The 25261-nt window shown below is 45.7% G+C and overlaps 2 protein-coding genes across 3 annotated transcripts in view; one reads left to right on the forward strand and one right to left on the reverse strand.

Annotated features, from left to right (window-relative positions):
- Positions 1 to 5660: 5660 nt before the first annotated feature.
- Positions 5661 to 12988, forward strand: XPA (XPA, DNA damage recognition and repair factor). The gene is made up of 6 exons (XM_063320411.1): positions 5661 to 5987; positions 6343 to 6465; positions 8637 to 8742; positions 10345 to 10510; positions 11186 to 11303; positions 12722 to 12988. Exons 1-6 carry the CDS (start codon positions 5792 to 5794, stop codon positions 12868 to 12870), a joined length of 858 nt encoding a protein of 285 aa, XP_063176481.1. The 5' UTR covers positions 5661 to 5791; the 3' UTR covers positions 12871 to 12988.
- Positions 12989 to 14318: 1330 nt separating this feature from the next.
- NCBP1 (nuclear cap binding protein subunit 1) overlaps positions 14319 to 25261 on the reverse strand; it is a 30867-nt gene continuing 19924 nt past the window's right edge. For both annotated transcript variants that reach the window (XM_063319853.1, XM_063319852.1), the window contains exons 18-23: positions 24024 to 24117; positions 21429 to 21532; positions 20646 to 20760; positions 18039 to 18182; positions 17509 to 17622; positions 14319 to 16784 (exon numbers count right to left, since the gene is read on the reverse strand). In XM_063319853.1, coding sequence (XP_063175923.1) covers positions 16671 to 16784; positions 17509 to 17622; positions 18039 to 18182; positions 20646 to 20760; positions 21429 to 21532; positions 24024 to 24117 — 685 coding nt within the window. In that variant the 3' untranslated portion in view covers positions 14319 to 16670. The remainder of the gene's footprint in view (positions 16785 to 17508; positions 17623 to 18038; positions 18183 to 20645; positions 20761 to 21428; positions 21533 to 24023; positions 24118 to 25261) is intronic.

Consider the following 25261-nt stretch of genomic DNA (forward strand, 5'->3'; position numbering starts at 1 on the left):
CAGCCGGGGACAATGGCCCTACCTGGACCATGTATCAGAAAGCACCAGGGGAGACTCACGGTCGATGCCTAGGATCTTAGAGTTGAGAATACAAAGGCTTTGAGGGCAACCATACCTCAACTGAGAAAGAAATCTTGGCAGCATATGAAGGAGTCAGAGCTGCTTCAAGAGGTAATAGGTACTGAAGCACAGCTCCTCCTAGCACCCTGATTACCAGCACTGGGATGGATGTTCCAGGGTAAAGTTCCTTCTACTCATCATGCCACCGATGCTACCTGGAGTAAATGGGTTGCATTAATCACACAGCGAGCTCGAATAGGAAAGCCCAGTTGTCCAGGAATCAGAAGTCATCACAAACTGGCCCGAAGGCAAAGACTTCAGAATGCCATGAGAAGAGGTGGTGACATATGCTGAAGAAGCTCCACCAAATAATGAACTCTCAGATAATGAGAAACAGTATGCTCTGTTCACTGATGGATCTTGCCATAAAAGGTGGAAAGCTGCTTTATGGAGTCCTGCACAACAAGTCGCGGAAGCTGCTGAAGGAGGTGAATCAAGTCAATTTGCAGAGGTAAAAGCCATCCAGTTGGCTTTAAACATTGCTGAACGAGGAAAGTGGCCAGTACTCTATCTGTATACTGACTCATGGAGGGTGGCAAATGTTCTGTGGGGGTGGTTAAAACAGCGTAAGCAGAGCAACTGGCAGCACAGTAGCAAACCCATCTGGGTTGCTGAGTCGTGGCAAGATATTGCTAACTGTCTAGGGAAACTAGTTGTAAAGGTACGTCATGTAGATGCTGATGTACCCAAAAGCTGGGTCACTGGGGAACATCAAAACAATCCACAGGTGGATCAGGCTGCTAAAATTTTCCAGACAGATTTGGACTAGGAACACAAGGGTGAACTATTTTTAGCTCAGTGGGCCCATGACACTTCAGGTCATTAAGGAAGGGATGCAACACATAAATGGGCTCATGACCAAGGGATGGATTTAACCATGGATGCTATTGTGCAGGTAATCCACCACCATGAAACATCCCGAAATCAAGCAAGCTAAATGGTTAAAATCCTTGTGGTACAGGGGACAATGGCTGAAATCCGAGTGTGGGGAGGCCTGGCAAATTGGCTATATCATACTCCCTCAAACCCGCCAGGGTAAGCGTTACGTGCTTACAATGGTGGAAGCAAGCACTGTGTGGTTAGAAACCTACACTGTACCCCATGCCACCACCCGGAATACCATCCTGGGCCTTGAAAAACAAGTCTTGTGGTGACACACCACTCCAGAAATAATTGAGTCGGACAACAGGACTGATTTGAAAAACAATCTTATAAGTCACTGGGCCAAAGAACATGGCATTGAGTGATTATATCATATCCCCTATCATTCACCAGCTTCTGGGAAAACAGAACAATATAATGGACAGTTAAAAACTACCCTGAAATCAATATGAGGTGGAACTTTCAAAAACTGGGAGAGCCTTTAGCACAAGCTACCTGGTTAGTTAACAGCAGGGGAGCCATCAATCGAGCTGGTTCTGCTCAATCAGACCTTTTACATATTGTCGAAGGGGATAAAGTCCCTGTGGTGTATGAAGGGAATATGTTGGGGAAATGTTTGAGTTTATCCTACTTTGGGCAAAGGCAAACCCACTTGTGGGCCTGTTTTTGCTCAAGGACCTGGATGTACTTGGTGGGTGATGATGGAGAATGTTTATTTAGAGCCTGGCTCCCACTTCCACAAATCTGATGGTTTGTACTCAAAAAGTCAACTCCCTCTCCAAGTTACTTAGGATGTGACAGGCCGCAGGCATATCCTCCCTAAGTAATTTCTTTGGAGTGAAAACTGCGAGCCTACGCAATTGTTCCTTCCAAGGGACAAAGAGCCAGACAGCTCAGCATCCTTGTTATCCTTTTCCAGTTCCAGTATTTCCTCTCTGAGAGGCAGGAAACACAACTGGGCACAGTGCTCATGGTGTGAGCTCACCACAGATTTGTGGAGCGCCATAAATCTGTTCCTTGTTTTGTCCTCTGTCCCTTTCCTTCAAACGTGCCTTGCTTTTCCAGACACCAAGCTGGTGTTTGTGCAGGCTGCACATACGCAAAGTCTCTCTCCTGAGTGGCAGCAACCAATGCAGACATCACTATTGTTTATGTAAAGTCAGGACTAGGTTTCCGCACATAAACAACCTTGCATTTCTCTACCTTGTACTTAATCTGCTTTTTTACTGCTGAGTCACCCAGAATTCTTTACAGATGACCCTCACCCCTGCTAATTTAAAAAAGTTTTGTGTACTCAGCAAACATTCTCATCTTGCTGCTCACCCTTTTCTCTGGGGGAGAGATGAGCTGCCAAGCAGTGCTTAGCTGCCTCCCTGCACTCAGATACTCACCGATTCTCTTCTCTGTGGCTAGGAAATAATGCAGGTCTACACTTGCCAAGTAATGACAGCTACTTTTTAATACATGGCTACCAGTAGCCAAGTAATATCAAGTATTGTTTGGCCTACAGCACCTGAAGAACTATTTAAAACACACGTACCATTATGATTATTGACTCGTGTCCACCCATGAAGCCATGTGCATTTCACATAAGTATTATTGCATGACCAGAGGAGCACATATGAGGCAATTTGTAACCCCTTGCTAATGCATAACTATAAGTTTTTATTACCTTCTCATGACTGTGAAAACTAGGAGCACTATGTTTGATTCATTCTGGTCGGAGTGACTCTGAGAAAAAAGGAAAAAACCTCTAGTACATGTTTCTAAAACAGTTTCACTTAATAAAGTGCTAGCTGCATTGCATGGATAGTTGAGGCCCACAGCCAATTTTGTTTGAGTGCCTTGCCTCTGAATTTACTTTTTGAAACCTTCTGATTTCCTTTTAGAAACCTTCTGATTTCCTTTTAATCCCAATTCCAGTTTAGTTGCATTATAACAATGTCCTTCTGCCCTTAAAACCCTTACACTGGGTCCCAAACTTGACTTTGCTTCCGTGCAGTTTTGGTTTGTGAATGATACAGAACTATTTGTTAATCCCCAACCACAATTCAAAAGTTCACTCTTCCCTAAATTTCTACTCCCACAGAACAAGGGAGGAAAGAGTGACACCAGAATAAAATAAGGAATCCAAACACAGGGGTGTTTGGTTTTCAATCAAACAATTCCATTTCCAAGTCATCCAGTAAACACTTTGCTTCACACTACTTGTACTTTACTTACTCGTAATATATTTATTCACCTCTTTGTAAGTCCACCGTGAGTCGGTCCAAAGGAAAGAGTAATGAGTCTGGAGAAGTGTATGCCCATGCGGTACCATTCCATAAACTGCTTCCTGTAGGCCAGGATTACAATTTGCATTTTCATCTACAGGCCAGGATTACAATTTGTATTTTCATCTATTAAATATCTTGTGTTATAGGCCCTTCTCTTTGACTGCAAAAGGTATTTGGACATGTTCATTGTGGCACTTTTCCAACTTTATACACACAGTGAAAAGCCATCTTGCTGAAAGTGGACAGTTTAGTATGACTCAGCTATTAATTTTTAAGGAGAAGGTTCTGTGAACTGTGGCAAGAGATGTATTTTAATTGACAGGAGGAACTACCTACCGCTCATGCAAATGTTTGAAGCACTTTAAATGTCTTCATCTGTGTTTAAATATATATATAAATATATATATTTTAAAAAAAAAAAATTTCCCAGAAGCAGGATGTTCTTTTCACAGCGTCCACAGCACACTCTGCTGGCGGCTGTTGAAAGTTAATGCCAAGCACGGACGACATGCTAAAAAGAAATAAAATGTTTTTCGACACAGCAGAAAAGCAGTCTATGGAGGTAATTTCTGTGGGCAGTCAGGACTGTAAGGGAGAGGCTCCAGGGATATATTCCAGGGGCAGCAGGGGAGGGCTGGCAGGAAACTAGTTTCATGGGAGAGAGAGACCTTTTGGGGAGGAAGACTTCTTTCTGTGCTGTAAGGTCGTGCCGATTCGGTATGGAGGCAGGGAGCCAACATCTGTACCAACGTCTTCATTTCCGTCCCTTCAAGGACAGGGCAGCCACTGCCGAAGGGACAAGCGAGGAGGATCACTGGCTGTTCAGTATTAAGCTGGCTTTATATGAAAGTGGCTTAGAGCCACATTTGCATGACAAAGCCATTTACTCGGAGCTCATCAATAAGGAAGGCTATGGCCTCCATTTATTCTCCCTTTGCTCTTGCGGGTGGATCACGCGCAACCAGTAAAGGCAGACAGGGGGATTTGGGTTAAAAAAAAGCCCTTGGCACCCTTGCCAAGCATGGTTTGGATCACCCGGCACTGTGAGTGGATGTGGGGCTAGCACAGCCATGTGGCTAGCACAGCCATGTGGCTAGCACAGCCCTGGGGCTAACACAGCCCTGGGGCTAGCACAGCTGTGGGGCTAGCACAGCCATGCGGCTAGCACAGCCGTGCAGCTACCACTGCTATGGGGCTAGCACAGCTGTGGGGGTAGCGCAGCCATGCGTCTAGCACTGCTGAGTCACAGCCATGGGGCTAGCACAGCCATGTGGCTAGCACAGTCGTGGGGCTAGCGCTGCTGTGGGGCTAACATGCCATGTGGCTAGCAAAGCCATGCGGCTACCACTGCTGTGGGGCCAGCACTACTGTGGGGCTAACACAGTCATGGGGCTAGCACTGCTGAGTCACAGCCATGGGGCTTAGCACAGCCATGCGGCTAGCAGTCGTGGGGCTAGCATGCCATGCGGCTAGCAAAGCCATGCGGCTAGCACAGTCATGGGGCTAACACAGCCGTGGGGCTAGCACAGCCGTGGGGCTAGCACTGCCACGGTAGCAGTTTAGTATCTTTTCTGAGGAAAGAAACGGCAGCTGAGGCCGTCCTGGCAGGCCCACCGAGGCGGGGTAGGGCGGGCTGCCCCCCTGGCTGGGGTGAACGCGGGCCGCCTTCCCCGGTGGCAGCAGAGGTCTCCTCAGGAGCAGGGGAGACCCGGGCCCCCCCCCGGCCGGGAAGGGCCCCGCCGCAGGCTACCCGCACGGGGCTCCACGTCCATGTTTAGGCCGCCCCCCGGCCAGGAATGGCGGCCGGGCCGGGCCCAGCCCGCCGCATGCCGGCGGTCGGCCAGGGAAACGCAGCGCGGGGCCCGCCTTCCGCGGACAAAAGGGTGACGCCGTGAAGGAATTCCTGCCGTGCGGGGCGGCGGGCTTTGGGGGGTTTTGTGTGGTTTTTTGGTTTTTTTTTGTGGTGTGGGGGGTGGTGGGTTTTTTTTTTGTAATAGGGTTGCTCAAGCCCCAGGCGGGGGCTGCCGCAGAAAGCGCTCGAAAACGGCACACGCGGAAATCGCAGGGTCATCGCCTCCCCTCCCCCACCCCGCGCTGCAATCCCCGGTACCAACCCTCCCCCAAACCCCCCCGGGGCCGGTACCGGGCCGTGTCCCCCCCCTCCCGGTTCCCCCCCCCCGCCCCCAGTGCGGGGCCGCCACGCAGGCCACGGCCCGGCGCGCCCCCCCAGCCCCCCCCCTTTTTCGCCCCCCTCCCCCCCCCCGTTCCCCCCCCCCCAGGCGCTTCCCGTCGCGCCCCGCGCGGCGGCGGGGCGGGTCCCGCCGTGGCGGTGCGGGGAGGCGCGGCGGCGGCTGCGCGCATGCGCGGGGGGGCCTCGCCCCTTTCGCCCCCTCCCCCGCCTCCCGCTCTGCGCAGGCGCAGTGCGGCGGCGGCTCGGCGAGGGGAAGGGCGAGTCGCCACTGCCGCCGGAGCGGGGGGAGACTCGCGGGGCTCCGCTGGCTCCCGCCGCCGCCATGGCGGGCGCGGCCCCGGCCCTGATGGAAGAGGAGGAAGAAAAGGAGGAGGAGAAGAAGAAGGAGACGAAGAAGGAGACTACGGGCGAGCGGCCGCCCCTCTCGGCGGCAGCGCTGGCGAAGATCGAGCGGAACCGGCAGCGGGCGCTGGCACTGCGGCAGGCGCGGCTGGCGGCCCGGCCCTACCCTGCCGCAGGTCGGATGGCGGCGGCGGATGGTCCCGGCCTGGCCGGGCAGCTCCCCGCGACCCTATTTCCCTTCATTTTTGCGGGGGGGGGGGGGGGGGGGCGCCGCGGCGCGGCGCCGTTGGGCGCGAGGCGGCGGGAAGGCGGGGGGGGGGGGGGGGGAGCCGCCGCGGCGGCGCGCGAGGGCTCCCCTCCCCCCTCCCTCCACATGGAGGGGGGGGGGAGGGGGGCCCGCGCGCGCGCGCCGCGGCCCCCCGCCTCGCGGCGCGCGGAGGGGGGGGTGGGGAGGAGTGGAGGACGCCCCCTAGCGGCGGCGGCTCCCGCCGCGGCGCTAAAACGCGGGCGTCTCGTTTGTCTTTTCTGCAGGCGGCGTGCGGGTGCGGGCCCCCCCCAAGGTCGTGGACACGGGAGGGGGCTTCCTCCTGGAGGAGGAGGAGGAGGAGGCGGAGGAAGAGGCCGGCGGCGCCAAGAAAATCGTGCATCCCCCCGGTAAAAGAAAAAGAACTCTATATATTTCGTTAAAATAAAAAACCGACCGAATTTTCCCCCCCCACCACCCCTCCCCGCTCCCCTTCCCCCCACCCCACCCCGGGGGGGGGGGCGGTGTGCAGGAAAGAGGCGGCGCCGCGTGCGTGGAGCCGGCGGGGGAGGGCAGGAAGGCGCGGGGGCGACAGTGAGCCGGGCTGGGCGAGCAGGGCGGGCGGGCTGGGCGCCTTTTTTTTTTTTCCCGGGCTTTTTTTTTTTTCCTCCTTTCTTCTTCCTCCCCCTCCCCTTCCCTCCCCCTCCCTTTTTTTTTTTTTTTCTTTTTTTCCCCTTCCTCTTTCCTCCTCACGCGCCTCTCTGGATGTGCTCCATTTCTGGCGCCTCCGATTAAGGCGGCTAGCAAATAACGCGGTAATTAAAAACGAAGAATTTTAAGCCGCGGAAGTGGGACACAGCCAATGCCCTTGGGTATAGCAGATTTTTTTTTTTTTTTTTCCCTTTTCCCCGATGAACGTTATTTCCAGTATTTGTTTCGGGAATTTGAATTTTAAGACTAAAGTAAGTGTAAATCTGCGCGGCTTCGTCGGGGTTGGGAATTTTTGGGATGGGTAGCGTTTATGGCAAGGTCTGAGCACTGCTGCAGTGCCAGCTTTTATCGTTATAAAACGTGGCTGACGCCAACTTGCTGATCGTTTTGTGGGGGATTTCGACATATTGTCTTGCGATATTCTCCCTCCAAAAAAGCAAATGGAGAAGTAAGGATCCCAAAATAGATTCACTTTCTTCTCTGGGATTGCCTTTGTCTTGCTTTGTTCTGCTCTGAATCGGCTGCAGGGCTGTTGGTGCAGTATATCTCTTTGTTAGAAATCGCCACCGGATTTCATTAAGGGTGTAAATAATTAGCAGCCCTGCTTCTTTTGAGGGGGTAACGGTTAACAATAAATTAAGTAGAACGGGGGCGCCTTTGCAGCGGGGGTATTTTTTGCTGTGTAATTCATGATGTCATTGTCTTAATAAAGCGTCTTTATGTTCGGGAAGCACTGCCTTAAATGATGAAATGTGATGTAAGAGCATGGCTATGCGAAGTACTGAGCATTCCGCTGCCGCTAGTAGGACTGAATTGGCATAAAATGTCGCCTGTGCAAGATCGAATCTGCTATAAATGCAAACGCAATTAAAAATGTATGCTGCTGCATGCCGAGCATTAATCTTCCGTTTCAGGTATTCTTAATATTCTGCGGCATTACCTCACTTTTCACCTGGTGAAACTGTATAAAAATGTTAATTTTCTGCTAGAATTACAATGTTACTGTTAAGGGGAACATTCCCTAGAGCTGCGGTTACCGGGATCAGTGTTTCTAGGTGTCACATGGAACACAAAGCAGATGGCGGTGACGCTGGAGGGGATCTGCCCGGCGAGGATGCGGCCCCGACCGATGGCCGACAGCGGGATGAGTCTGGGCTTGGAGCAGTGCTGAGAGGGCTTGGGGAGAGGATTGTAGTGGAGCTCCATCCCCATTCCACTCCTAGCAGCTCTCTGGCCATCCACCTCCATTTCTGCCAGCTGCGACGGACGAGAGCCTTGCCGACCGCCCTGGGGCCTCCGATGAGCTCGTTTTTAGGGAGAGGCAGGTGTGGCTGAGCTCGGAAAAAAACAGGAGCGGAGCTGAGAGAACCATGATGCCAGCGCCGCTCCTGTACCGCTTCCTGCTCCAGCCACCCTCTGCGAACTGCGTCCCCTTCCGTCCCTGCTTCCTCCCGCTCCTGCCTGCACGTCCTCGCTGAATCAGGACGGATTTTGAAAGGCCAGAGCGGAGGAAGCCGTAGGAGGGGATATGAAGCACTAAATGGGGGAAGCGCGGAGAATTTTTTTTTTTTTTTTTTTAAACAATGGCTAAGTCGAAACAAATGTGTGCATTTGAATGTTGAAATCCAATACTTAATAGAGTGAACCTTCCAGCAAGAACAGAAATATTCCAGCAGAGATGGGGCTGCGCGATAACGGGTTTCAATTTGTACTGTATCTTTCTGGAAAATTTCAATAGAGGAGTGAAACTAGTCTGTAACGAACACTATAAGAGCTATAATGTAAATTTTAGTAAAATTACCTGTTTTACCAATTCCAAATGCTTGTTTTTAACTTGGTAGTTATTTAAAAAAAAATTTCTTTCCATTAGCACCTGTACTAGAGTTTGACTATCTCATCTGTGGAGACTGTGGCAAAGAATTCATGGACTCCTACCTTATGCAGCACTTTGATTGGGCAACATGTGATAATTGCAGGTATTACAAATAATCAGGAGAGGGAAGCTTTATCTTACGTAAAGATTGCTGGATGTAATTTAGTTAATTACAGCCATTCTGTTCAATTTAAAAAGGCTGTCAGCAAAGACACTTTTCAGTAACTTCACACGTACTGAAAAAGTAAGTGGAAGTTGATAACCTGTATTTTCCCTTACGGAAGTGAAAAACGGCATTGTCTCACAAGCCTGTTTTGGGATGGGGGACATCCATACATTTTTACATAATATTATGGAAACATGGTGTGTGGAGAGCAGTTAGCGCGTGTGTCAGCGTGGGAATGGGCGTGTGGTTGCAGACGAGCTGTTCGGAAAACGGTTCGAACGCGGAATACCCGCTTCGCGGCGTGGAGCGGGGGGTTAACCCGAGCGAGCTTCGTACTTTGGTCAGTGGGAGCGTGGCAGGCAAAGGGCAGAGCCCCCACCGGGGGTTACTGGTGGACCTGCAGGGTAAGCAGGGGTTTGACCTTGAGCGGGAGGCAGCCTCTTGGCTGACTTACCGGCAGCACAGAAAATGCCCCAAAAGCCATCAAGATAACGAGGGCAATCAGACCAATCGAGGCAGCCAACCACACGCGAGTGTAAGAATGAATGGGTGGGGAAAAAAAACAGATTGCAGCGAGGAGTTTGTTCCGGGATCTCCCCTGTTTGCTGCAGGGAGGGGTCAGGGGCGCGCACATGGCGCGGGCAGTTCACAGTCGGACAAAGTGCTGTCTCTCGAAGCTAAAAACGGGTAGAAAAAGGAGAGGGCTCGGAGCCTTAAGGGTGGTTTTCTTTCAGACTAAGTCGCTCTGGCAGCCCAGCGCTCGAGGTTGCCCGGTGCATTAGCTTTTACGGTGAACTTTGAATTCTAGTAAAGCTACGTTTACAGCAGAACTTCCTTGATGACCGTTGCTGGCACTTAGCGCTTGGAAGATTGTTCCGGCTCCAGCAATTTGAGTTACACTTCAGTCAGGATTGCGTAAATGTAATTTTTTTTTCGTTAACTCATAAATGCTGCCGTGGTTACACAATTTTTCATTATCTGTCTGGTAAAAGTTACAATCTTTTAAGCTCTTTATTTTATGGTTCCTCTGCCTGCTGTCTTGCATTTAGAAACAAGTGCTTTGTTGTGTTGCTAAGCTGTTTTGCTAATCTGTTTCTGGGATCTAGAAGCATATGGAGTGTGTATATTCTCAGGTGATCTGACTGGTCTCACGTTACACATTCTTTCTCTCTTGACCATGTGTCAGGCTTGTACTTTGTCCTCTTGAATTGCATCTGGGTTAGGTGAATACTTAAAATTATTCATACTCCTTTTAAGTTTCAGTTACTCCCTCTTGCAAGAAAATAGAAGAAAAGCCCTTCTAGAAAAACAGGCTTCTCAGCCTAGGTTTCCTCAAATGGGAGAATTTTTAATCTTAATTTCAGTAAACCCATCCTGCAGTTTAGCTAGATTGTTGGAATCCAAAGTTATTTGCATACATAAAAACAGAGAGGATGAGGACTACCTGTATTTCAGGAATGTTAGAAGTGGGGGGGGATTTAGATGTTAATAACGTGGTTTTCGGGTGTGGCTTTCTCATCGTTATTTTACATCTTTCAGAGATGCTGAAGATAAACATAAACTTATAACAAGGACAGAAGCGAAAGAAGAGTATCTTCTTAAAGACTGTGACTTAGACAAGAGAGAACCAGTACTCCGATTCATTGTGAAGAAAAACCCTCATAATTCACGATGGGGTGACATGAAACTGTATTTAAAACTACAGGTATAGAATCTGTTAGCGTATTTCAGAGCTCTTTTTACCTTCATACAGTTCTAGTAGCCAAAATGGCGTCGCTTTGGTTCTGACTCGTGAATTAATTTGTCGAAGCTGAGTATATTATGTGTAGCCTGTGTAATTTCCTATATAGTTAAAAAAATATAGAGAGGTGGTCTAGATTTATGAATTTGTCGGTGTTGGTGAGCATTTTGAAGTTGTTCATGGAGCACAGCCTCAGTGGCTTGCACCATTGCAGGTCGTTTCAGTGCTAATCTCAAATGCGTGGGGCAGCTGCTGCTGTCTGTGGCCCTTTGTGGCGGTGGCCTCGTGTTTGCCCTCTGCCCTCAGAGGCAGCAGGAAAGGCCAGTAGATTTTTCTAGGGCTCTTGTCAGTCCTTGTTTGCTACTTATACGGGAATGTGGCTGCTTTAGTGGAATATGCAGGAAATTAGAGGTGGGTTTTACCCCTCCAAGTTAAATCTAGCTGATACTAAAAATCAGTGTTGCCTCTTACTGTGGAAGGAATGCCATGTTTGCAGGTCGAGAGCAAAGAGACAGATGGGAGGCAGAGGCAATATTGGGTTGGCTTTTACACGTGTAGAGAAAGAATTAAATTGAGTTAGAATAGTTTACTTCTATTGTTTCAGGGGAAAAAAGAAACACATTTATGTCCATCCTGTAGGTAATCAAGCGTTCTCTTGAAGTCTGGGGTAGCGAAGAATCACTGCAAGAAGCGAAGGAACTCCGCCGTGACACCAGAGAGAAGATGAAACAGAAGAAGTTTGATAAGAAAGTTAAAGGTAAAGGGTTAAACTTACATACTGCAGTACCTGAAGTAAAGTACAGTTCTGTTTGAATGTGTTTCTGCCTCTGACTAAAAGTATTTAGAAAACAGTCAGTTTGGCAAAATGGAGGCTTTCAAGAGCTGTGTGGGCAAGCCCGGAGCAGCCCGGTCTGCCCTCGTAACTGACCGTTTTGGGCAGAGGGTTGGACTGGAGATCTGAGGTCCCTTCCAACCTGAATTACCCTGTTGTCCTACGGACATGATGTAAGGGAAGGAAGTCGATTAACAGCAGTTCATTATGGTGTTCTTTTAAGTTTTTTTATCTGACCCAAGATATACCATAGATTGTTCTGTTACTTTTCATGACTTGGAGAAAACATAGATTTTTGTGGCAGTGGGTTCTAATTCTGTCATATGTATGCCTTCAGGTGGAGTAACTTTAAATGAAGGTAGAAAATGGCTTTTCCCCTTTTTCCCAGGTGCTGTTTTTACAGCTCGTTATCCTTGTTTTTTCCTGATAAATTAGGAGAGCAGTCAATGGGTAGAACTTTTAGAAAACACTTTCGGCACAGACATGCTAGTAATTCTAAAAAAGACCACATATTTGTTTCTTGGCCAGAGCTGTGGCTGACGGTGCACCCGTGCTTCACTACAGGCCGGCACTCGGGGGGCGCACAGCTCAGGCTGGCTGTGCTGGTGTTGTCTGGAGGGGGCAGAACGTGAGACTGAGCAAATTACCCCCGTCCTGACCATTGATGTCCAGCGCACAGAAGGACGGGCAGCAGACTGTAGCCGAGATGCCAGAGCTCCGTGCGAGTACAGGCCTTAACGTGACAAAGTTTGCAGCCTGAATGGCTTGTCCCAAAACATGACGGCGTTCTGCTGTTCGGTATGCTTGCCCACCCGCCTGCAACATCCGGATAATTTCTGGGGCTCAGCTGCCAGCCTGGCTTCACTGCGGCTGCTGCAGAGGCAACTCGCATTATTGGGCATAAAGCTTGGAGAATGCCAAGTCATTTGGGAGGCTTACTGTGACCTGAATGGAAAGTAGTCTTTCTTGGTCACGCAAAACAATGAGGCGTTTTATAAAAACTTTTCCTCTGCATTCCGCCGACCCCTTTTGGATACCCTTGAATGGCTTCCTGTAAAAAAAGGCAGGGGGCAACATGTACTCAGGCCAGATGGAAAATCTTCTCCTGTGAGATCTCATGTCGGCATAGTTCTTATCCTTTAAAATATGCAAACGAGGTGAAGATTGCAAGGCAAGTCAACGCTTGTTCTTGCAGTAGCAGATTCTCACACAGAATTTGTGGAAGGCGGGCAACAAGCAGATTGTCATCTGTTAGTCCTCAGAAAGGTGGTTAGCCTGAGTTTTACTAACCATTATTTGTAAGATTTACTAAAATCTTAACGTTTTCTTACATTTCTCATCAGAACTCCGCCGTGCTGTGAGGAGCAGCTTGTGGAAGAAAGAAGCTAGAATCCATGAACATGAGTATGGACCAGAAGAAAACATTGATGAAGATACATTTAAAAAGACATGTACTGTATGTGGCCATGAATTAACTTATGAGAAGATGTAGTGCTAACCTGTTTTTTTTTTTTTTTTCTTTTTCTTAATTGCGTTATCTGTTTAATGGTATTTTGTATTTAAAGTGAAATAAATTCTAATTATGAACAAGCCAAATTCTGTGAAGCATGATGTTCTTCAGTTGCAAGAAGCTCTGTAGAGAAGAATAAGCTTTGGCTTTTAAGCTAGATGTTGGTGTAGAATATAACACATTTTTAACAGTTCAATAAATTGTTACCTTGTAGGCCCAAAGATAAGTCGGTATCCTTCTGTTTCATTTCACGCTGGTGAAATGAAGGTGAACTTCCCCCTACTTGTCTGCTTCCCTTAGCGGAGGAAGGCTCCACGTTTTGCCCTAACTGGAGCCTGGTTTCCAGTTACTGTTGCCGTGGGCGGGCAGAGGACAGCTAGGTGGTAAAGCCCCTCCTCTGGTGGTTGGAGACCATGTTGCAAGGCAGGTTCTCCTGCTTGGATTGGGAGACTCGACTCCATTAAAGGAGAATTCTCTCTCCAAAGGAAGCTGGATGCTCCTGGGGAGTTTCTGACTCATCTCTTAGCATGCTTCACAGGGGAGAGGCCTTAAGGGTATTCTCTTGCTTTGGAGCAAAAGACAAAAGGTGTCTCTGAATACAACTTCTCCCTTTTCATTTACAAATTTCTGACAAATACCTTTCTTTGGGGGGTGGGGGAAGTAGCATTCCAATGTAGATCGCTCTTAAGTGCGCGCAAACGATGTGTGCTTTCAGTAGAGGGTGGATTTTCTTTCAAATCTCTCAAATTGCAAATCTGCAGTTCTCACAGCTGTTGTGGAATGCGGGTGGAAATGGATGAAGTGTAAGAAAACGGCGGTAGCCGGCAGCTCTGCATTTGTTTGCCGTTGTAAATAGGGCAGATCTTGGGGAAGCCTCTGGAGACTCGGAGGCGCCTGGGCCGCTGTGGCTGTGCAGAGCTGAAAGGTTACAGGGGGAGAGAAGGTGTCTGGGAGGGAAGGTGATGCTTCCACCAACAGGCATTCACCTCTCCAAAGCCTAGAGGACTCGGGGCCGTGCAAGGCGTAGGAAAGTGGCACATGGGAGGGCAGGAGGCAGGTCCTGGCAGGGCTTTTGGAGGTAGCTTTCTGGGTGCCATGACTCAGTGCTGTCTTGGGTCCCAAAACTGGCTGCTGAAGCTCCTACCTGTGGGTAGGCGGCAGGAACCACCCTGCCTCACCTCCTGCAGCGGCACCACCCAGAAGGTGGAGAGGGAGAAGGACAATTTCCACAGCAGCAGCACGCGTGCTTGCCCAGGGTGGGGGAGGCATGTTAGGTCAGCCAGGCGGTGAGGGCCTGGGTGTTAGTCATGGCACCAGCAACTGTGCAGGGGAAACGAAACTGCTCCAAACCCGACCTGCTTTGCTTCAGTGCACCACCACCACCCCCCACCCAAAAATAGGTAGCACAAACACTCCCAGGAGCAACCTGCATCACCTTCATTTATTATTGTCTTTAATTGTGCATTTTTTTTCCAACCACACCACATTTCTACAGCATCTTTACAACTATCCACCACCTCTCACACTTCAGCAGTTCCTGGTTTCTCCAGTTAGCTGTTGGCATCACTACGCAAGCGTCTCCTCTTCCCTACAGAGCCAACCTGCTCCCCCGTCAAGTCAGGTGGACGCCACTGGACCTACAACGAGGGGAAGGTGTCCAACAGACTCAAGAAATGTCATCAAAGCTCAGGCTCACCATGGAAGTCAAACCGGTTTTGAAAGACATCGCTATTTGGTTTTAAATCGTAGGACTATGCTCAGGCATTTGCAACTGGATCCCCAGCACCTGCATCTGTCAAGGCTCAGAAGAAGTTACAGGTTTCCAAGTTTTAACTGCATTATCAGTTTTACAGAAGTCACATTTATAGTCAGATCCCCACCATTAGTTAATATCAGAACTCTGATACTGATCTGAGCCAGTGAAAAAAACTATTAAACCCCAATTAAAACCTCTACAGTATTAAATGTTTCTTAAAAAAAAATAAGAGCCAACAGAAAACCCTATTTGATTACTCAAGAACATTAACAGAGAAAGATCTGAAGCAAAAGTCTGCGCGTAACCGACAAAACTCTGGCGTAAAGCAAATTTACAACAATTAACAGTATACCCTGAAAGAACAGAGGGATCAGTCAAATCAGAAAGGGTCAGCAGAGAAAGCAGAAGTCACAGATCCAAGTCTATGAGGACATACTGTGTCACTACAGGCCAGACAAAATTATGTCAACATTCAAAGTAGAAAGTTCCATTTTTCACCCTCCTCACTTGATCAGGAGGGTCAATTGGTCAACGTACAGATGAAATGCATTACTAGGCATAATATTTGAAAAAATAACTTGTACAGGAACAAAATTACTCAAAGCTCATCACTTTCTAACCTTAAACTGAATAGCTCTGGGTATGAAATTCTTTAAACATTTAACTGCAAAAGGAAGAGACCATAAACAGCCTGGAAACAGATGGCGCACCAACGGACCTGAGGACCCAAGACAGTGTCTTTGCCATTCATCACTGCTCACTGCAATACAAACCACTCTGCTCTGGCCTTTATGTATGTAATGTTATTTGCGTAACTCAAAACTACTGTATTTTCAGGTTGTGTTTCCCCAGTCTAAGTCGCTGCCCATGAGATACCACTTAACTTAGCACCAAAATGCTTTCTGAAGACACAGGAGCCACATGCTGTTGTCACATTTTAAAGCAAGGGCAGGGTGTACCGTATGCAGCCACTGCAAAGCAGTTGTTACTGAGCCAGGTTGAGGTGAGGGCACCTGCTTCATCCACCCTCATTACCAGGAAGGTTTCTGGCATCACAGCCAGCCTGCAGGTCCGGCTCAGCGCAGGTCTGTCAGCCCAACTTGTTACAGGCTGAAATAAAGGAACAAGCCCAAGACTGCCCTTCCCTCTCCCCTGGCACCTGGAGTTCCTCACACCCAGGTAAGGCTTGCAGTTCAGAAGTCAAAAGTTTGTTCCACCAGCTCTTGCTTACTGTCTGTATTCACCAGTGATGACCGCTGCCAGAAGCAGTTCATGATTCTTCCACCATACCCCAACAAAGGATTGCCTTTTTCAGAAGTTGTCCATGAAGTTCCTCTACCGATTGTTTATAGCTACTGTAATAAGACACTAGACAATACATTTAAAAAAAACGTATTTCAATTGTATTACAACCATGTTCTTTCAAACTGTGAAAATCTAGCTGGCTTGGTAATAAACAAATCTATATGCTCTATACTACTTTGAAAGCTTTAACTCAAGTGTTTCACACGCCAAAGTTAAGACACTTTTCCTGTGCCACCCTAGAGAGCTTACCACACTGCTCACTGAGAAGGTGCATCCCCTTTCATACTCATAGAACACCGTGAACTTTTTATCATTTCTACAATTCCTTTGATTTAAGCGCCAGGCAGAGGTAACAAATTCTACTAGTTGGGGTTTTTCTGTTTGGTTTTCTTTTTTTTTTGCCTGATTTTTATTTTTATATAAACAACATGGGAGAAACAAAAATACTATTATGAAGTCAAGAGTCAAACCAAATTAAAAGACAATGAAAAGAAGTCATACTTTACTTCATGTCTATCCCCTATCAGTTGTATCTTGTAAGGCTTACGATGCTTACACAGTTTGCTGTTGGTTAGAGTACTGTATTGTTTTATATATAAGCACATGAAAGCCAGTTTTAGTCAAAAAATTTCTTCCATCCCCATATCACGTTTCCTATTAAAAAAAGAAAAAATTAAATTCATTAAAGTCCTGCAGACAAGACTCTGCCCGTGGAGAATCCTCAGGCCTGCAGAGCACAGAACTGCTGAAACACAGCCAGTATGTGGTGGTCCAGTTCAGCTGTAAACAGGAGGTTCTCCAGGGTCACCATGTACTGCTGGATTATCTGGTGATGCTGGTGGATAAAAAACAAAATACAAAACTTTGGTTTTTTTCATTTATCCTCACATAAGAGCAGGCAGAGAAGTCAAGATACGTAAGAATCACAAGCCAAATGTTTTCATCAAAATTGTTAAGCGCATCTCATTTTCACAACACGGTAGCCACTGACAAGAAAAACATAACATCAAGCCACTACTGATTGGCAAGAAGAAGCCCTGTGCTGAAATCCTCTCTTGAGAAGCACTCTGCTCTTCACTCCTGCAGCCCAAATTGTGTGCAGGACACCACGCAATGGCAGAGAACTCTTAGGAGAATCACGGTATTTGCTTTTCTCTGAAGCCACATCTACTACCTGGGAAAGGTTCAGCCCAGGGGAGAACTATACCACCACTCCCACATCCCCTGCTCGCACAGGTATAGTTTTCTATTACTATCACTTTCATCCAGCCACCTGTGCTTGTTACCTGATTTAATACAGAGCCCAGAATTCGAAAATTATTTTCTTTTTGGAGTACACTCGCAGCGTGGGAATTAACCAAGGACCAGTCGCTCCACCAGTCCGCGGCAGAGATGTGGCCAGAACCAGAGTTCTGACCTAGCCCCACAGGAGCCTTCAGAGAAGACGTGCTGCTGCCACCTACTGCTACTCCCGCAGAGTGCTCAGTTCTGCAGCCACAAAGCTTGTCTACCCGGCGCGTCCCTGCCCACAGCCCTCCCAACCACGAAATGAAGTTTACCTGCAGGAAGATCTGCTGCAGCCTCTCTATACAGCTCTTGTACCAAGGTGTAAATACATCAATTCCACCGGTTTCACAGCGCACTAAGTGCTCAGTTAACAACATAATGAAACGCTGCAGGAGAGGAGAAAATACTTTTTCAGTGTTATGAATAAGCATTCACTGAACACTTATTCAGTCTCGCCAAATGGAAGGATCCTAACCTCAGGTAAGAGGATCTGGGAGACAGAAGCTTTGAACAGCAATGTGAGAATAGTTATTTTGCTTGGCAAACACTGAATTTAGCAAGCAAATAAAATCCAGTTACCTTCTGGTTGTTCAGGAAACTGTATGCTAGTAGAACTGCTTTGTTCCTGAGCACTCGAAACCGAATTGATCCTGCTCAGAAGTGGTCTTTGCAGGGATCTGGATTGACTCTGACCCACAATCAACCCTTTCCCATATTCTTATTCCAAGAAGACTCCTGAGATACAAGTAACACTGAAAGCTTATAAAACCTGGAACTGAGAAGAGACTTTGCGCATCATTACCTGGAATATAACAAGGAAGAGATTCTTTTGCTCGCTCTGGGCTGACTCTACTTTCTCCTGCAAGCGCTCTATCTGCTCTTCTAGTGGTCCATCTTCCCGATCGCTGCTTCGGTCGTCGTCGTCATCGTCATCATCACTGTCTCGCTGTAAGTGACAACACCACAAGACTAACTAGTAACCTGGCTACCTGTGGATATGGTAAATGCCCTTTGGTTCCACATGTGAAAAGGTCTGCAGCGCAACTGAAGAGCAGCAACTGAAGCTGCTCTGTAGCTTGGTAAGTATTGTATTTTACTTTGAATACGGTTCAGCAAAGAAATCTGGGAGGAAAAACGCCAATATGGGGAAGCCCTGAAAAAAAATAATCAAGGTTTCAGAGAAACCGGGGCAAGCTTAAAGATTTACTAGTCTTTTATTGAGTGGAAACACAATAAAAGGTAATACCCCTGCTGACTTATCATTATCAGATAATGAACAGCTTTTTTAAAAAGAAGGGGAAAAAAAATCCAATGTAGATTTTTTGAATTGTTTCCACTGCAGCAGGGCAGGTAATTAATTCAATGAACAGTTCTGAAGTCTCAGGGGTCCCAACAATAAAGCACTTTTGTGCAAGAACTCAGATGAATCCGGCTGGTTAGCACAAAAGGAAGACTAGAGACTGTAGCCCATGGTGTTAAAGTGGGGACTACCTACATTCGTGATCAAAACGGATGCTCTCAGACTAGAAAAGGTCAGCATGGAAACCAAACTACTAATGAGGAACACGGCATGTTCTCATTGCCTCAAAAACAAAACAGACCACCACAACAGCCACCACAAAATACCCTAAGTACCGCACTTGGGAGCTCAGGTAACAAAGTCTTGCACAAGACTAAGAGGTACACAGCAGTAAGCGAAGGCAGAATCTGGCAGATTATGGTACATTCAAACACAGATATTGCTTCAGTCTTGTAGGATTGTTTCTGTGCAAAACTACCCTTAAGTTAACAGCCCAAAATTCAAAGGTTTGTTAAGAGGAGCACATGCAACTTGTGACAAATATAGGGCCACGTGTTAACTCACCTACTGCATAGCAAATGAAACTCACAATCAGAAGATAGCTACAGCTCTGAATCAGCGTAAAAAATAATAATGACTTCCCAGAGCAAGTGAGAATTTAATTTTATCCTCTCTATAGGAACTTGCTTTTTCCCCACCTACAGAGGTTTCCTGAACTCAAAATGCTAAAGGACCAATAGGACCAGAGAAAGCATGTAAGCCTTGGACTCATTCCGTAGTAAGGCAATCCACTTTATGCATCAAAACTTGATGGCTTACTTCCTCTAAAGGGCCATGCAGCAGAGCAACAGCCTGCAGAACTACTCAATGTTGCATACAAATATTTCTTCCTGGCACAGTACTCATTTGAAGTACTCAGTAATAAAGAGCTGCAGTAAGAGACAAGTACAAAAATGAAAACACGTATATTTGTTTAGAGACGCCAGAGAAGCTCTTTGCCTCACAGTAAGATCAATGACTGCATCTAAGTGTTCTATATTTAAGGGCATTTATTAACTGCTGATCAATGTAGATTGAGGATGCAAGCAACTAGGATGGCTTTTGCTGGGAGCGAAGGAAACAAGATGAAGGGGCTGGGATGAACCAACACCGGCAAACTGCAAGGTATTGGTGATCTCTCAACAAAAACTTCTGAAAAAATTACTGACTTGTGCAGGTTTCTTCAAAAGCCATCAGCAGCCTCTGTGCCATGTGTCGAATTCTTACATTAACTTTGTCAGAATTAATGTTTTGGAGCTAGCTACAAGTTTCATGCAGGTAATTATACTCACAGACTACACAGAAACATGGAAATTCTCTCTTGCTATCTGTAACTCTCAGCATGTCTGTCAACTGACTTCATTCTATCATGACAAAGTATTGCATTCAGCCACGCTTTCTTGGGCCCTGTCTTTCCCAGCTGCCACAGAAGACATTCTCTCACCCCATTTTATTGTCTCACTTGGGACAACGGAACAATACAGCGGCTGCTTGCCCATCCATTCGTTGTATATAGTAACCCAGATCATGCAAAGGTACTCAGAAAAATAAGCTGGAAGAAGGAAGTGACAGATGCCAGTGTCAGAATCCAGCAGCATCCATCAGAAGAACAGTAACAGCCAACTTTTCAATGGCAAATAGCTGTTTCCGTGCACTTCTGCATGGAAGCCACAAGAGTACTCTTTAACAGAACTTACTGTAAATAATTTGTAACTGTTCTTATTGTTATCTAATAAGGTAACTGTAATCTAGATTAGAAGGCAAGTGGAAGACATGCTTGTATTGGAAGAGAACTTGTGAGAGAAAGCTTGAACAGAGCAAATGCATATGAATTCCCTCAAACATTTTACTGGATTCTTAGGTTATAGCTACCATTAGAAAGGCGGACTGAGAACATGCAACGAATTTTTAATGGTTTAGTGCTACAGATGACAACATGTCTGCAGACATGCTTCCTGACAAATTCAGCCTATTCAGCCCTTCCCAAAACCAAATGTGTGTCAGTCTGATGGCATGCAGGTTTGTATAACTTAGCTTATAATAATTAAAAATCACAAACAAATTACTCACTCTTTTGTGCTGCCTGGCCAATCTTGCCTTAGTCTCCTCCAGTTCTTTGTGAATCTTCAGAACATGCTTATTCATCTTACGAATTGTGGAATGTAAGATCTCCCAGATATAAAACCTAGGAAAGACACAAAGCTCAAAACACTACATTACACACTGAGATAGAAAACTAAATGTAGTTTCTTACAGAAAAATGCATCTGGGGGAATTAAAAGACTTGGCATCATCTAAGATATCTACTAGAGTGAGCAAACACTCGGCATATAGGAAAGCATACCTGTGATGTAAGAAAACCTAACAATCACTTCTATATTTTGCAGTACACTTCCAATTCATACACATACTGCAAGACTACCAACATCAGATTGACTTCACAGACGAAACATTTCTCCTGTTCTCAAGAATGTCTCCATACAATAACCACGTATCAATGGTTCTACAAGTTAAATACCTCAATCAAAGACCAGGACCACGTTATGCTAGCAGCTATTAACACACAGCAACACACTTTGTCTAGAAATAGTTCCAGTGTTGTTCTGCTTTGGCAGTTCTGCTTAGAAGACTACTTGCAAAATGACACGCTAGCAACATTCTTGCACTGTCATGTAAACATTCATACCTCAACTCAGGAAGAAAAAAATGCTGAAGTATGTATTTTGTAGAAGGAGTAAAAACTTAATTGTACCTTTTTCTTTCACTACTCAGTTTTCATAGATTAAACTATGTACTGGCCTCTTAAAGTAGTAATTAACAGACAAATAACAATGCAAGACAAATTCTTGTTACCTAGTAAAATCATGTGCAAGCTCTGAAGAGAAGATCCAGTTTGCTACTGCAGCACAGTCAACAATTTGTGTCCGAATCATCTTGTCCACAAGCACAGCAATCATCTATATTTTGTGAAAGACATGATCATCATTTAAAATAAGAAAAGGGCTTGCACACACAATCTCTGTAAAGTATTCCAGCCTCACATAAAACCAGAGATGGTTTGATGCAACTCCATGTTAGTGATATTACTGGCTAATTTCAAATACTTTAGGAAGTTGTGTTGTCTAGCCTAGAACTGCTCAAATTAGGGGATTTATATCAATTACATAAAAAGCATTGATTTTGTTTAACAGCTCTTTCTACCTCTTGTGAAAGTGATGTATGTTTATTAACATACATACTTCCATACAAAAGCAAAAAAATACAAGCATCACAGTTGGAAGTGAGGCATCAGAGACACAAGTCCTAGTATTTGTCATTGAAGTACTCAAACCAGAGCATATATACCTGGTCAGACCACCATAAAGAAGGAGCTACTGTCAGCACACTCTCCTTGAACCGCAACAGCCTTCAAACGCAACAGTAAGCCCTTCTCTACAGGACTTATTAATTTCAGGGCAGAGCCAGCATTGTGCAGTCAACGGAAGTGCTTACTTTGGGGGGTCACAAGCAAACTAGCAGGCAACTGCAGAGAGGAGTTACTGACTAAAGCAGTTGCAAGCTATTCAGAAAAAAGGCTTATCTTAGTTACTCATGTGCTTGAATGCCACAGTATCTAAGAACCACAGCCTGCACTGTATATATCCTTAAAACCACCCATTGTCAAAAAAGGAAGTGTAACAAAACTCCTTTTAAGGAAAGAAAATTAAAATAACTGAATGAATCATACAGAAGACTCAGCGCTTAACTTTCAAGTCCCAGGATAGCATCCTATGCTCTATTTGTCTTTCTCTATTGCCAGGAAGAATTTCTGATTACGGAGCCTGGTCTTAAAAGAAACACAGACCTAGGTTTTTGGGAAAACACTTCCTCTCAAAGTGTCTGCTTATGAAGTCACCTTACTTACAGGTTCAGGGACTACTATTTTGCCAAATCCCTATCTGTAGCACAGAACACTCATTAGCCCTCTATGTTTTGCAAATACTGCTGATAGTCTGAACCAAATCAAAGGACACTCCCACAGACAGAGGAGTAGCGTGAGCAGCATGAAAACAGACTCTGTACAAGTGTCCTGCTGCCCAGGCACCATTTCTTCTGTGTGACAGGGAGGCTGTGGAATCAGAAAAAACAAAGTGCTTGACCAGAAGCAAAAGACAGAACTGCAATAAATGCAACAGAGGAAAAATTAAGTCCCACGACCAAGTAGAACAGCAGACCTTCCTAACTTTTGCACTTGGTATTTTTTAAAGTGATCTTGACTTATTCATAAAAATCTAACATGTCTGTTTAGTCTGGGTTTGAAACCTCCATGCCAGTTTGGCCATGCTGCAATACAAAAGAATGAAGAGGAAGAGGATACAGATATTAGATTGTAGTAATGTAATTTCTTCTGATCCAGTTAAATGGCAGTAAAAAGTAAGTCAGACTGTATCACATTTTCAAGGTCAGTAATTTGGATAGGAAGTTTAATACATAAAAAAATTCAAGCTTTTTTGATGGTTTTACTGTATTTAGAAGAGAGGTGACATCTTGCATAGGTAACTCCTAGGTGCTCAGTTTCTCCCCTAGGGAATGGACCACAGGTCCAGCTGCAGATGCAAGGATTACCCACTGCTCTCAGCAGCTAAAGCCTGGCCTATGCAGCTGTAAGGTACAGTCCACTTTCAAGCACAATAAAGTGCAACACAAACACACCACTAAGCAACACATGAAATAAATAATGCAGGCAAATTCAGCTTGAGTTACTTATCAATTTCTATTTACAGAAGAATGACAGCTGAGGGAGAAAACAACTGCTTTGAACAAACTGAACAGCTTAAACAACGGAGGCATTTTTCATAGGTCTTTCGGGGTGTTATTTCCTCTGTCTCAAGAATGAACATGATCATGGCACTGTCAGACTGATGCGCTCTGAACAGCCACTGACTGCAGCTCTACTCACTCTGCCCACACACAACAGTGACTCCAACATGAGCTTTGTGGAATAACTGTATAGCTTTCACTAACAACTGAAAAAAAAAACCAAAAACCCCCCAAAAACCCCCAGGTTTCCACATTTCTAAGAATGTGGCCTGTTTTTGATGGGAGATCTACATCTTATTCCAATTTACACATCCACACTGTTTTCCAATTTTGAACAGAAACATGACTTTAGCAAGATTTACTCTCTTGTATGACAAACAGCATATTACGAATCCGAGCCATAATGACAGCCTTTGCCCTCCCTCAATGAAATCTGAGGAAGAAGTGGCCTCACTGATTGTATATATTTTATGTCCACCCTTCATTCTAGGCACTAGCAACAACAGTAAATACAATTTGAACTTTCCTTCAAGTAAGATGACAACAGACAAGTTATTTTTATAGGATATAAAGCAAACCAACATTTTTGTTAAATATGACCTCTGTGAGTTGAAACTCACAAAGACACTTGACACTGCAACCTCTTACCTGTGGATGATTCTTCCAAACCTCATATACAACCCTCAGAACATGGAGTTTCCCCTCATCACTTTCAGCAAGCGTTTTGAAGACTTCATGAAACCTTTTAATAGATGTAAGTAGTCAGTGGAGGGGTTGGGATCAGGTCAAAAGAGCAGCAGATACAAAGCAAGTGGTTTAGATTGACCAAAAAAAAATTTTGTGACTATCTGTAGTAGTTCTTGAAGAAATATTCCCTGGAAAATATAACTATCTTGAGCTAAAACAGGCTACAAAGACACAACAGCTTCTAAAAGCAACTTAAATCTTAGTGGTGAACTTACTCCCTGAAGCTGGGCTACATTTCTCATTCTCTTAAAAGCTGGAAGCACCTTCATGCTTCATGTGCTTAGCTATACACAGCTGGAGCAAAATTTGCTGCCTTTTGAGCCTCAGACCTTCCTTTTGGTGTGTGTTTCCATAACTTTAGACACTTAACCAGTCTGCCCCTTTTTGACAGAAATGCTGCTAAAAGCCTCTATTTTAGCAGAGTTATGCTGACTGCTACACAGCATTCACAACCCAGCTTATTGTAATGTAACTATAAAGCATTAAGAGGCTATTTCTGATCTCACGGCTGCCACTGTTGGTGTGCAGCAGTGAAAATACCATGGCTCGAAGTACTCATATCACCCAGCCTCTCGTACTACTGATTGCAGGTGACTACCTAAAGATTCTTAACAACATTGCCTATATAAAGGTCCCAGGTCCTTGTTTTTGTAACACCTTTATATATCTTTAAGGACAGATAGAAAATTAACTCATTAAGATGCATGCGACTGGCTTTCATGTATCAGGACGACTGAAGACCAACTCCAAAGCACACAGGATTAAAAATTAGTTATTTTATCTCATTTTGCTAAAAAAGGTGCAGTAAATTCTTTGAAAGTTGAAGCATATCTTTAAGGGATGCACCCAAGTATTTTAAAATGGATTTTACTGTGCTTTGGTAGATGAAAGAAGTTTACATCAGACTGCTTTGAAGTTTCATGTTTTCTTTTTCTTTCTTCATTTTTTATACAGATTTAACTGTCCTAGAGTCATATTCAGAGTGCAAGATATTGCAGTGGGAACTTCCCAGTCATTCAAATGTAAGGAGAAACCCTTGTTCCTCACCATAATGAGCAAATGAGTAATTCTAAAATGAAATAATATTCCAAACTCGTCCCATTTGTGTGATTTACATCACACGGCTGTGATGTACAAAT

The sequence above is a fragment of the Chroicocephalus ridibundus genome, chromosome Z (assembly GCF_963924245.1).
Source record: "Chroicocephalus ridibundus chromosome Z, bChrRid1.1, whole genome shotgun sequence".
NCBI lineage: Eukaryota > Metazoa > Chordata > Aves > Charadriiformes > Laridae > Chroicocephalus > Chroicocephalus ridibundus.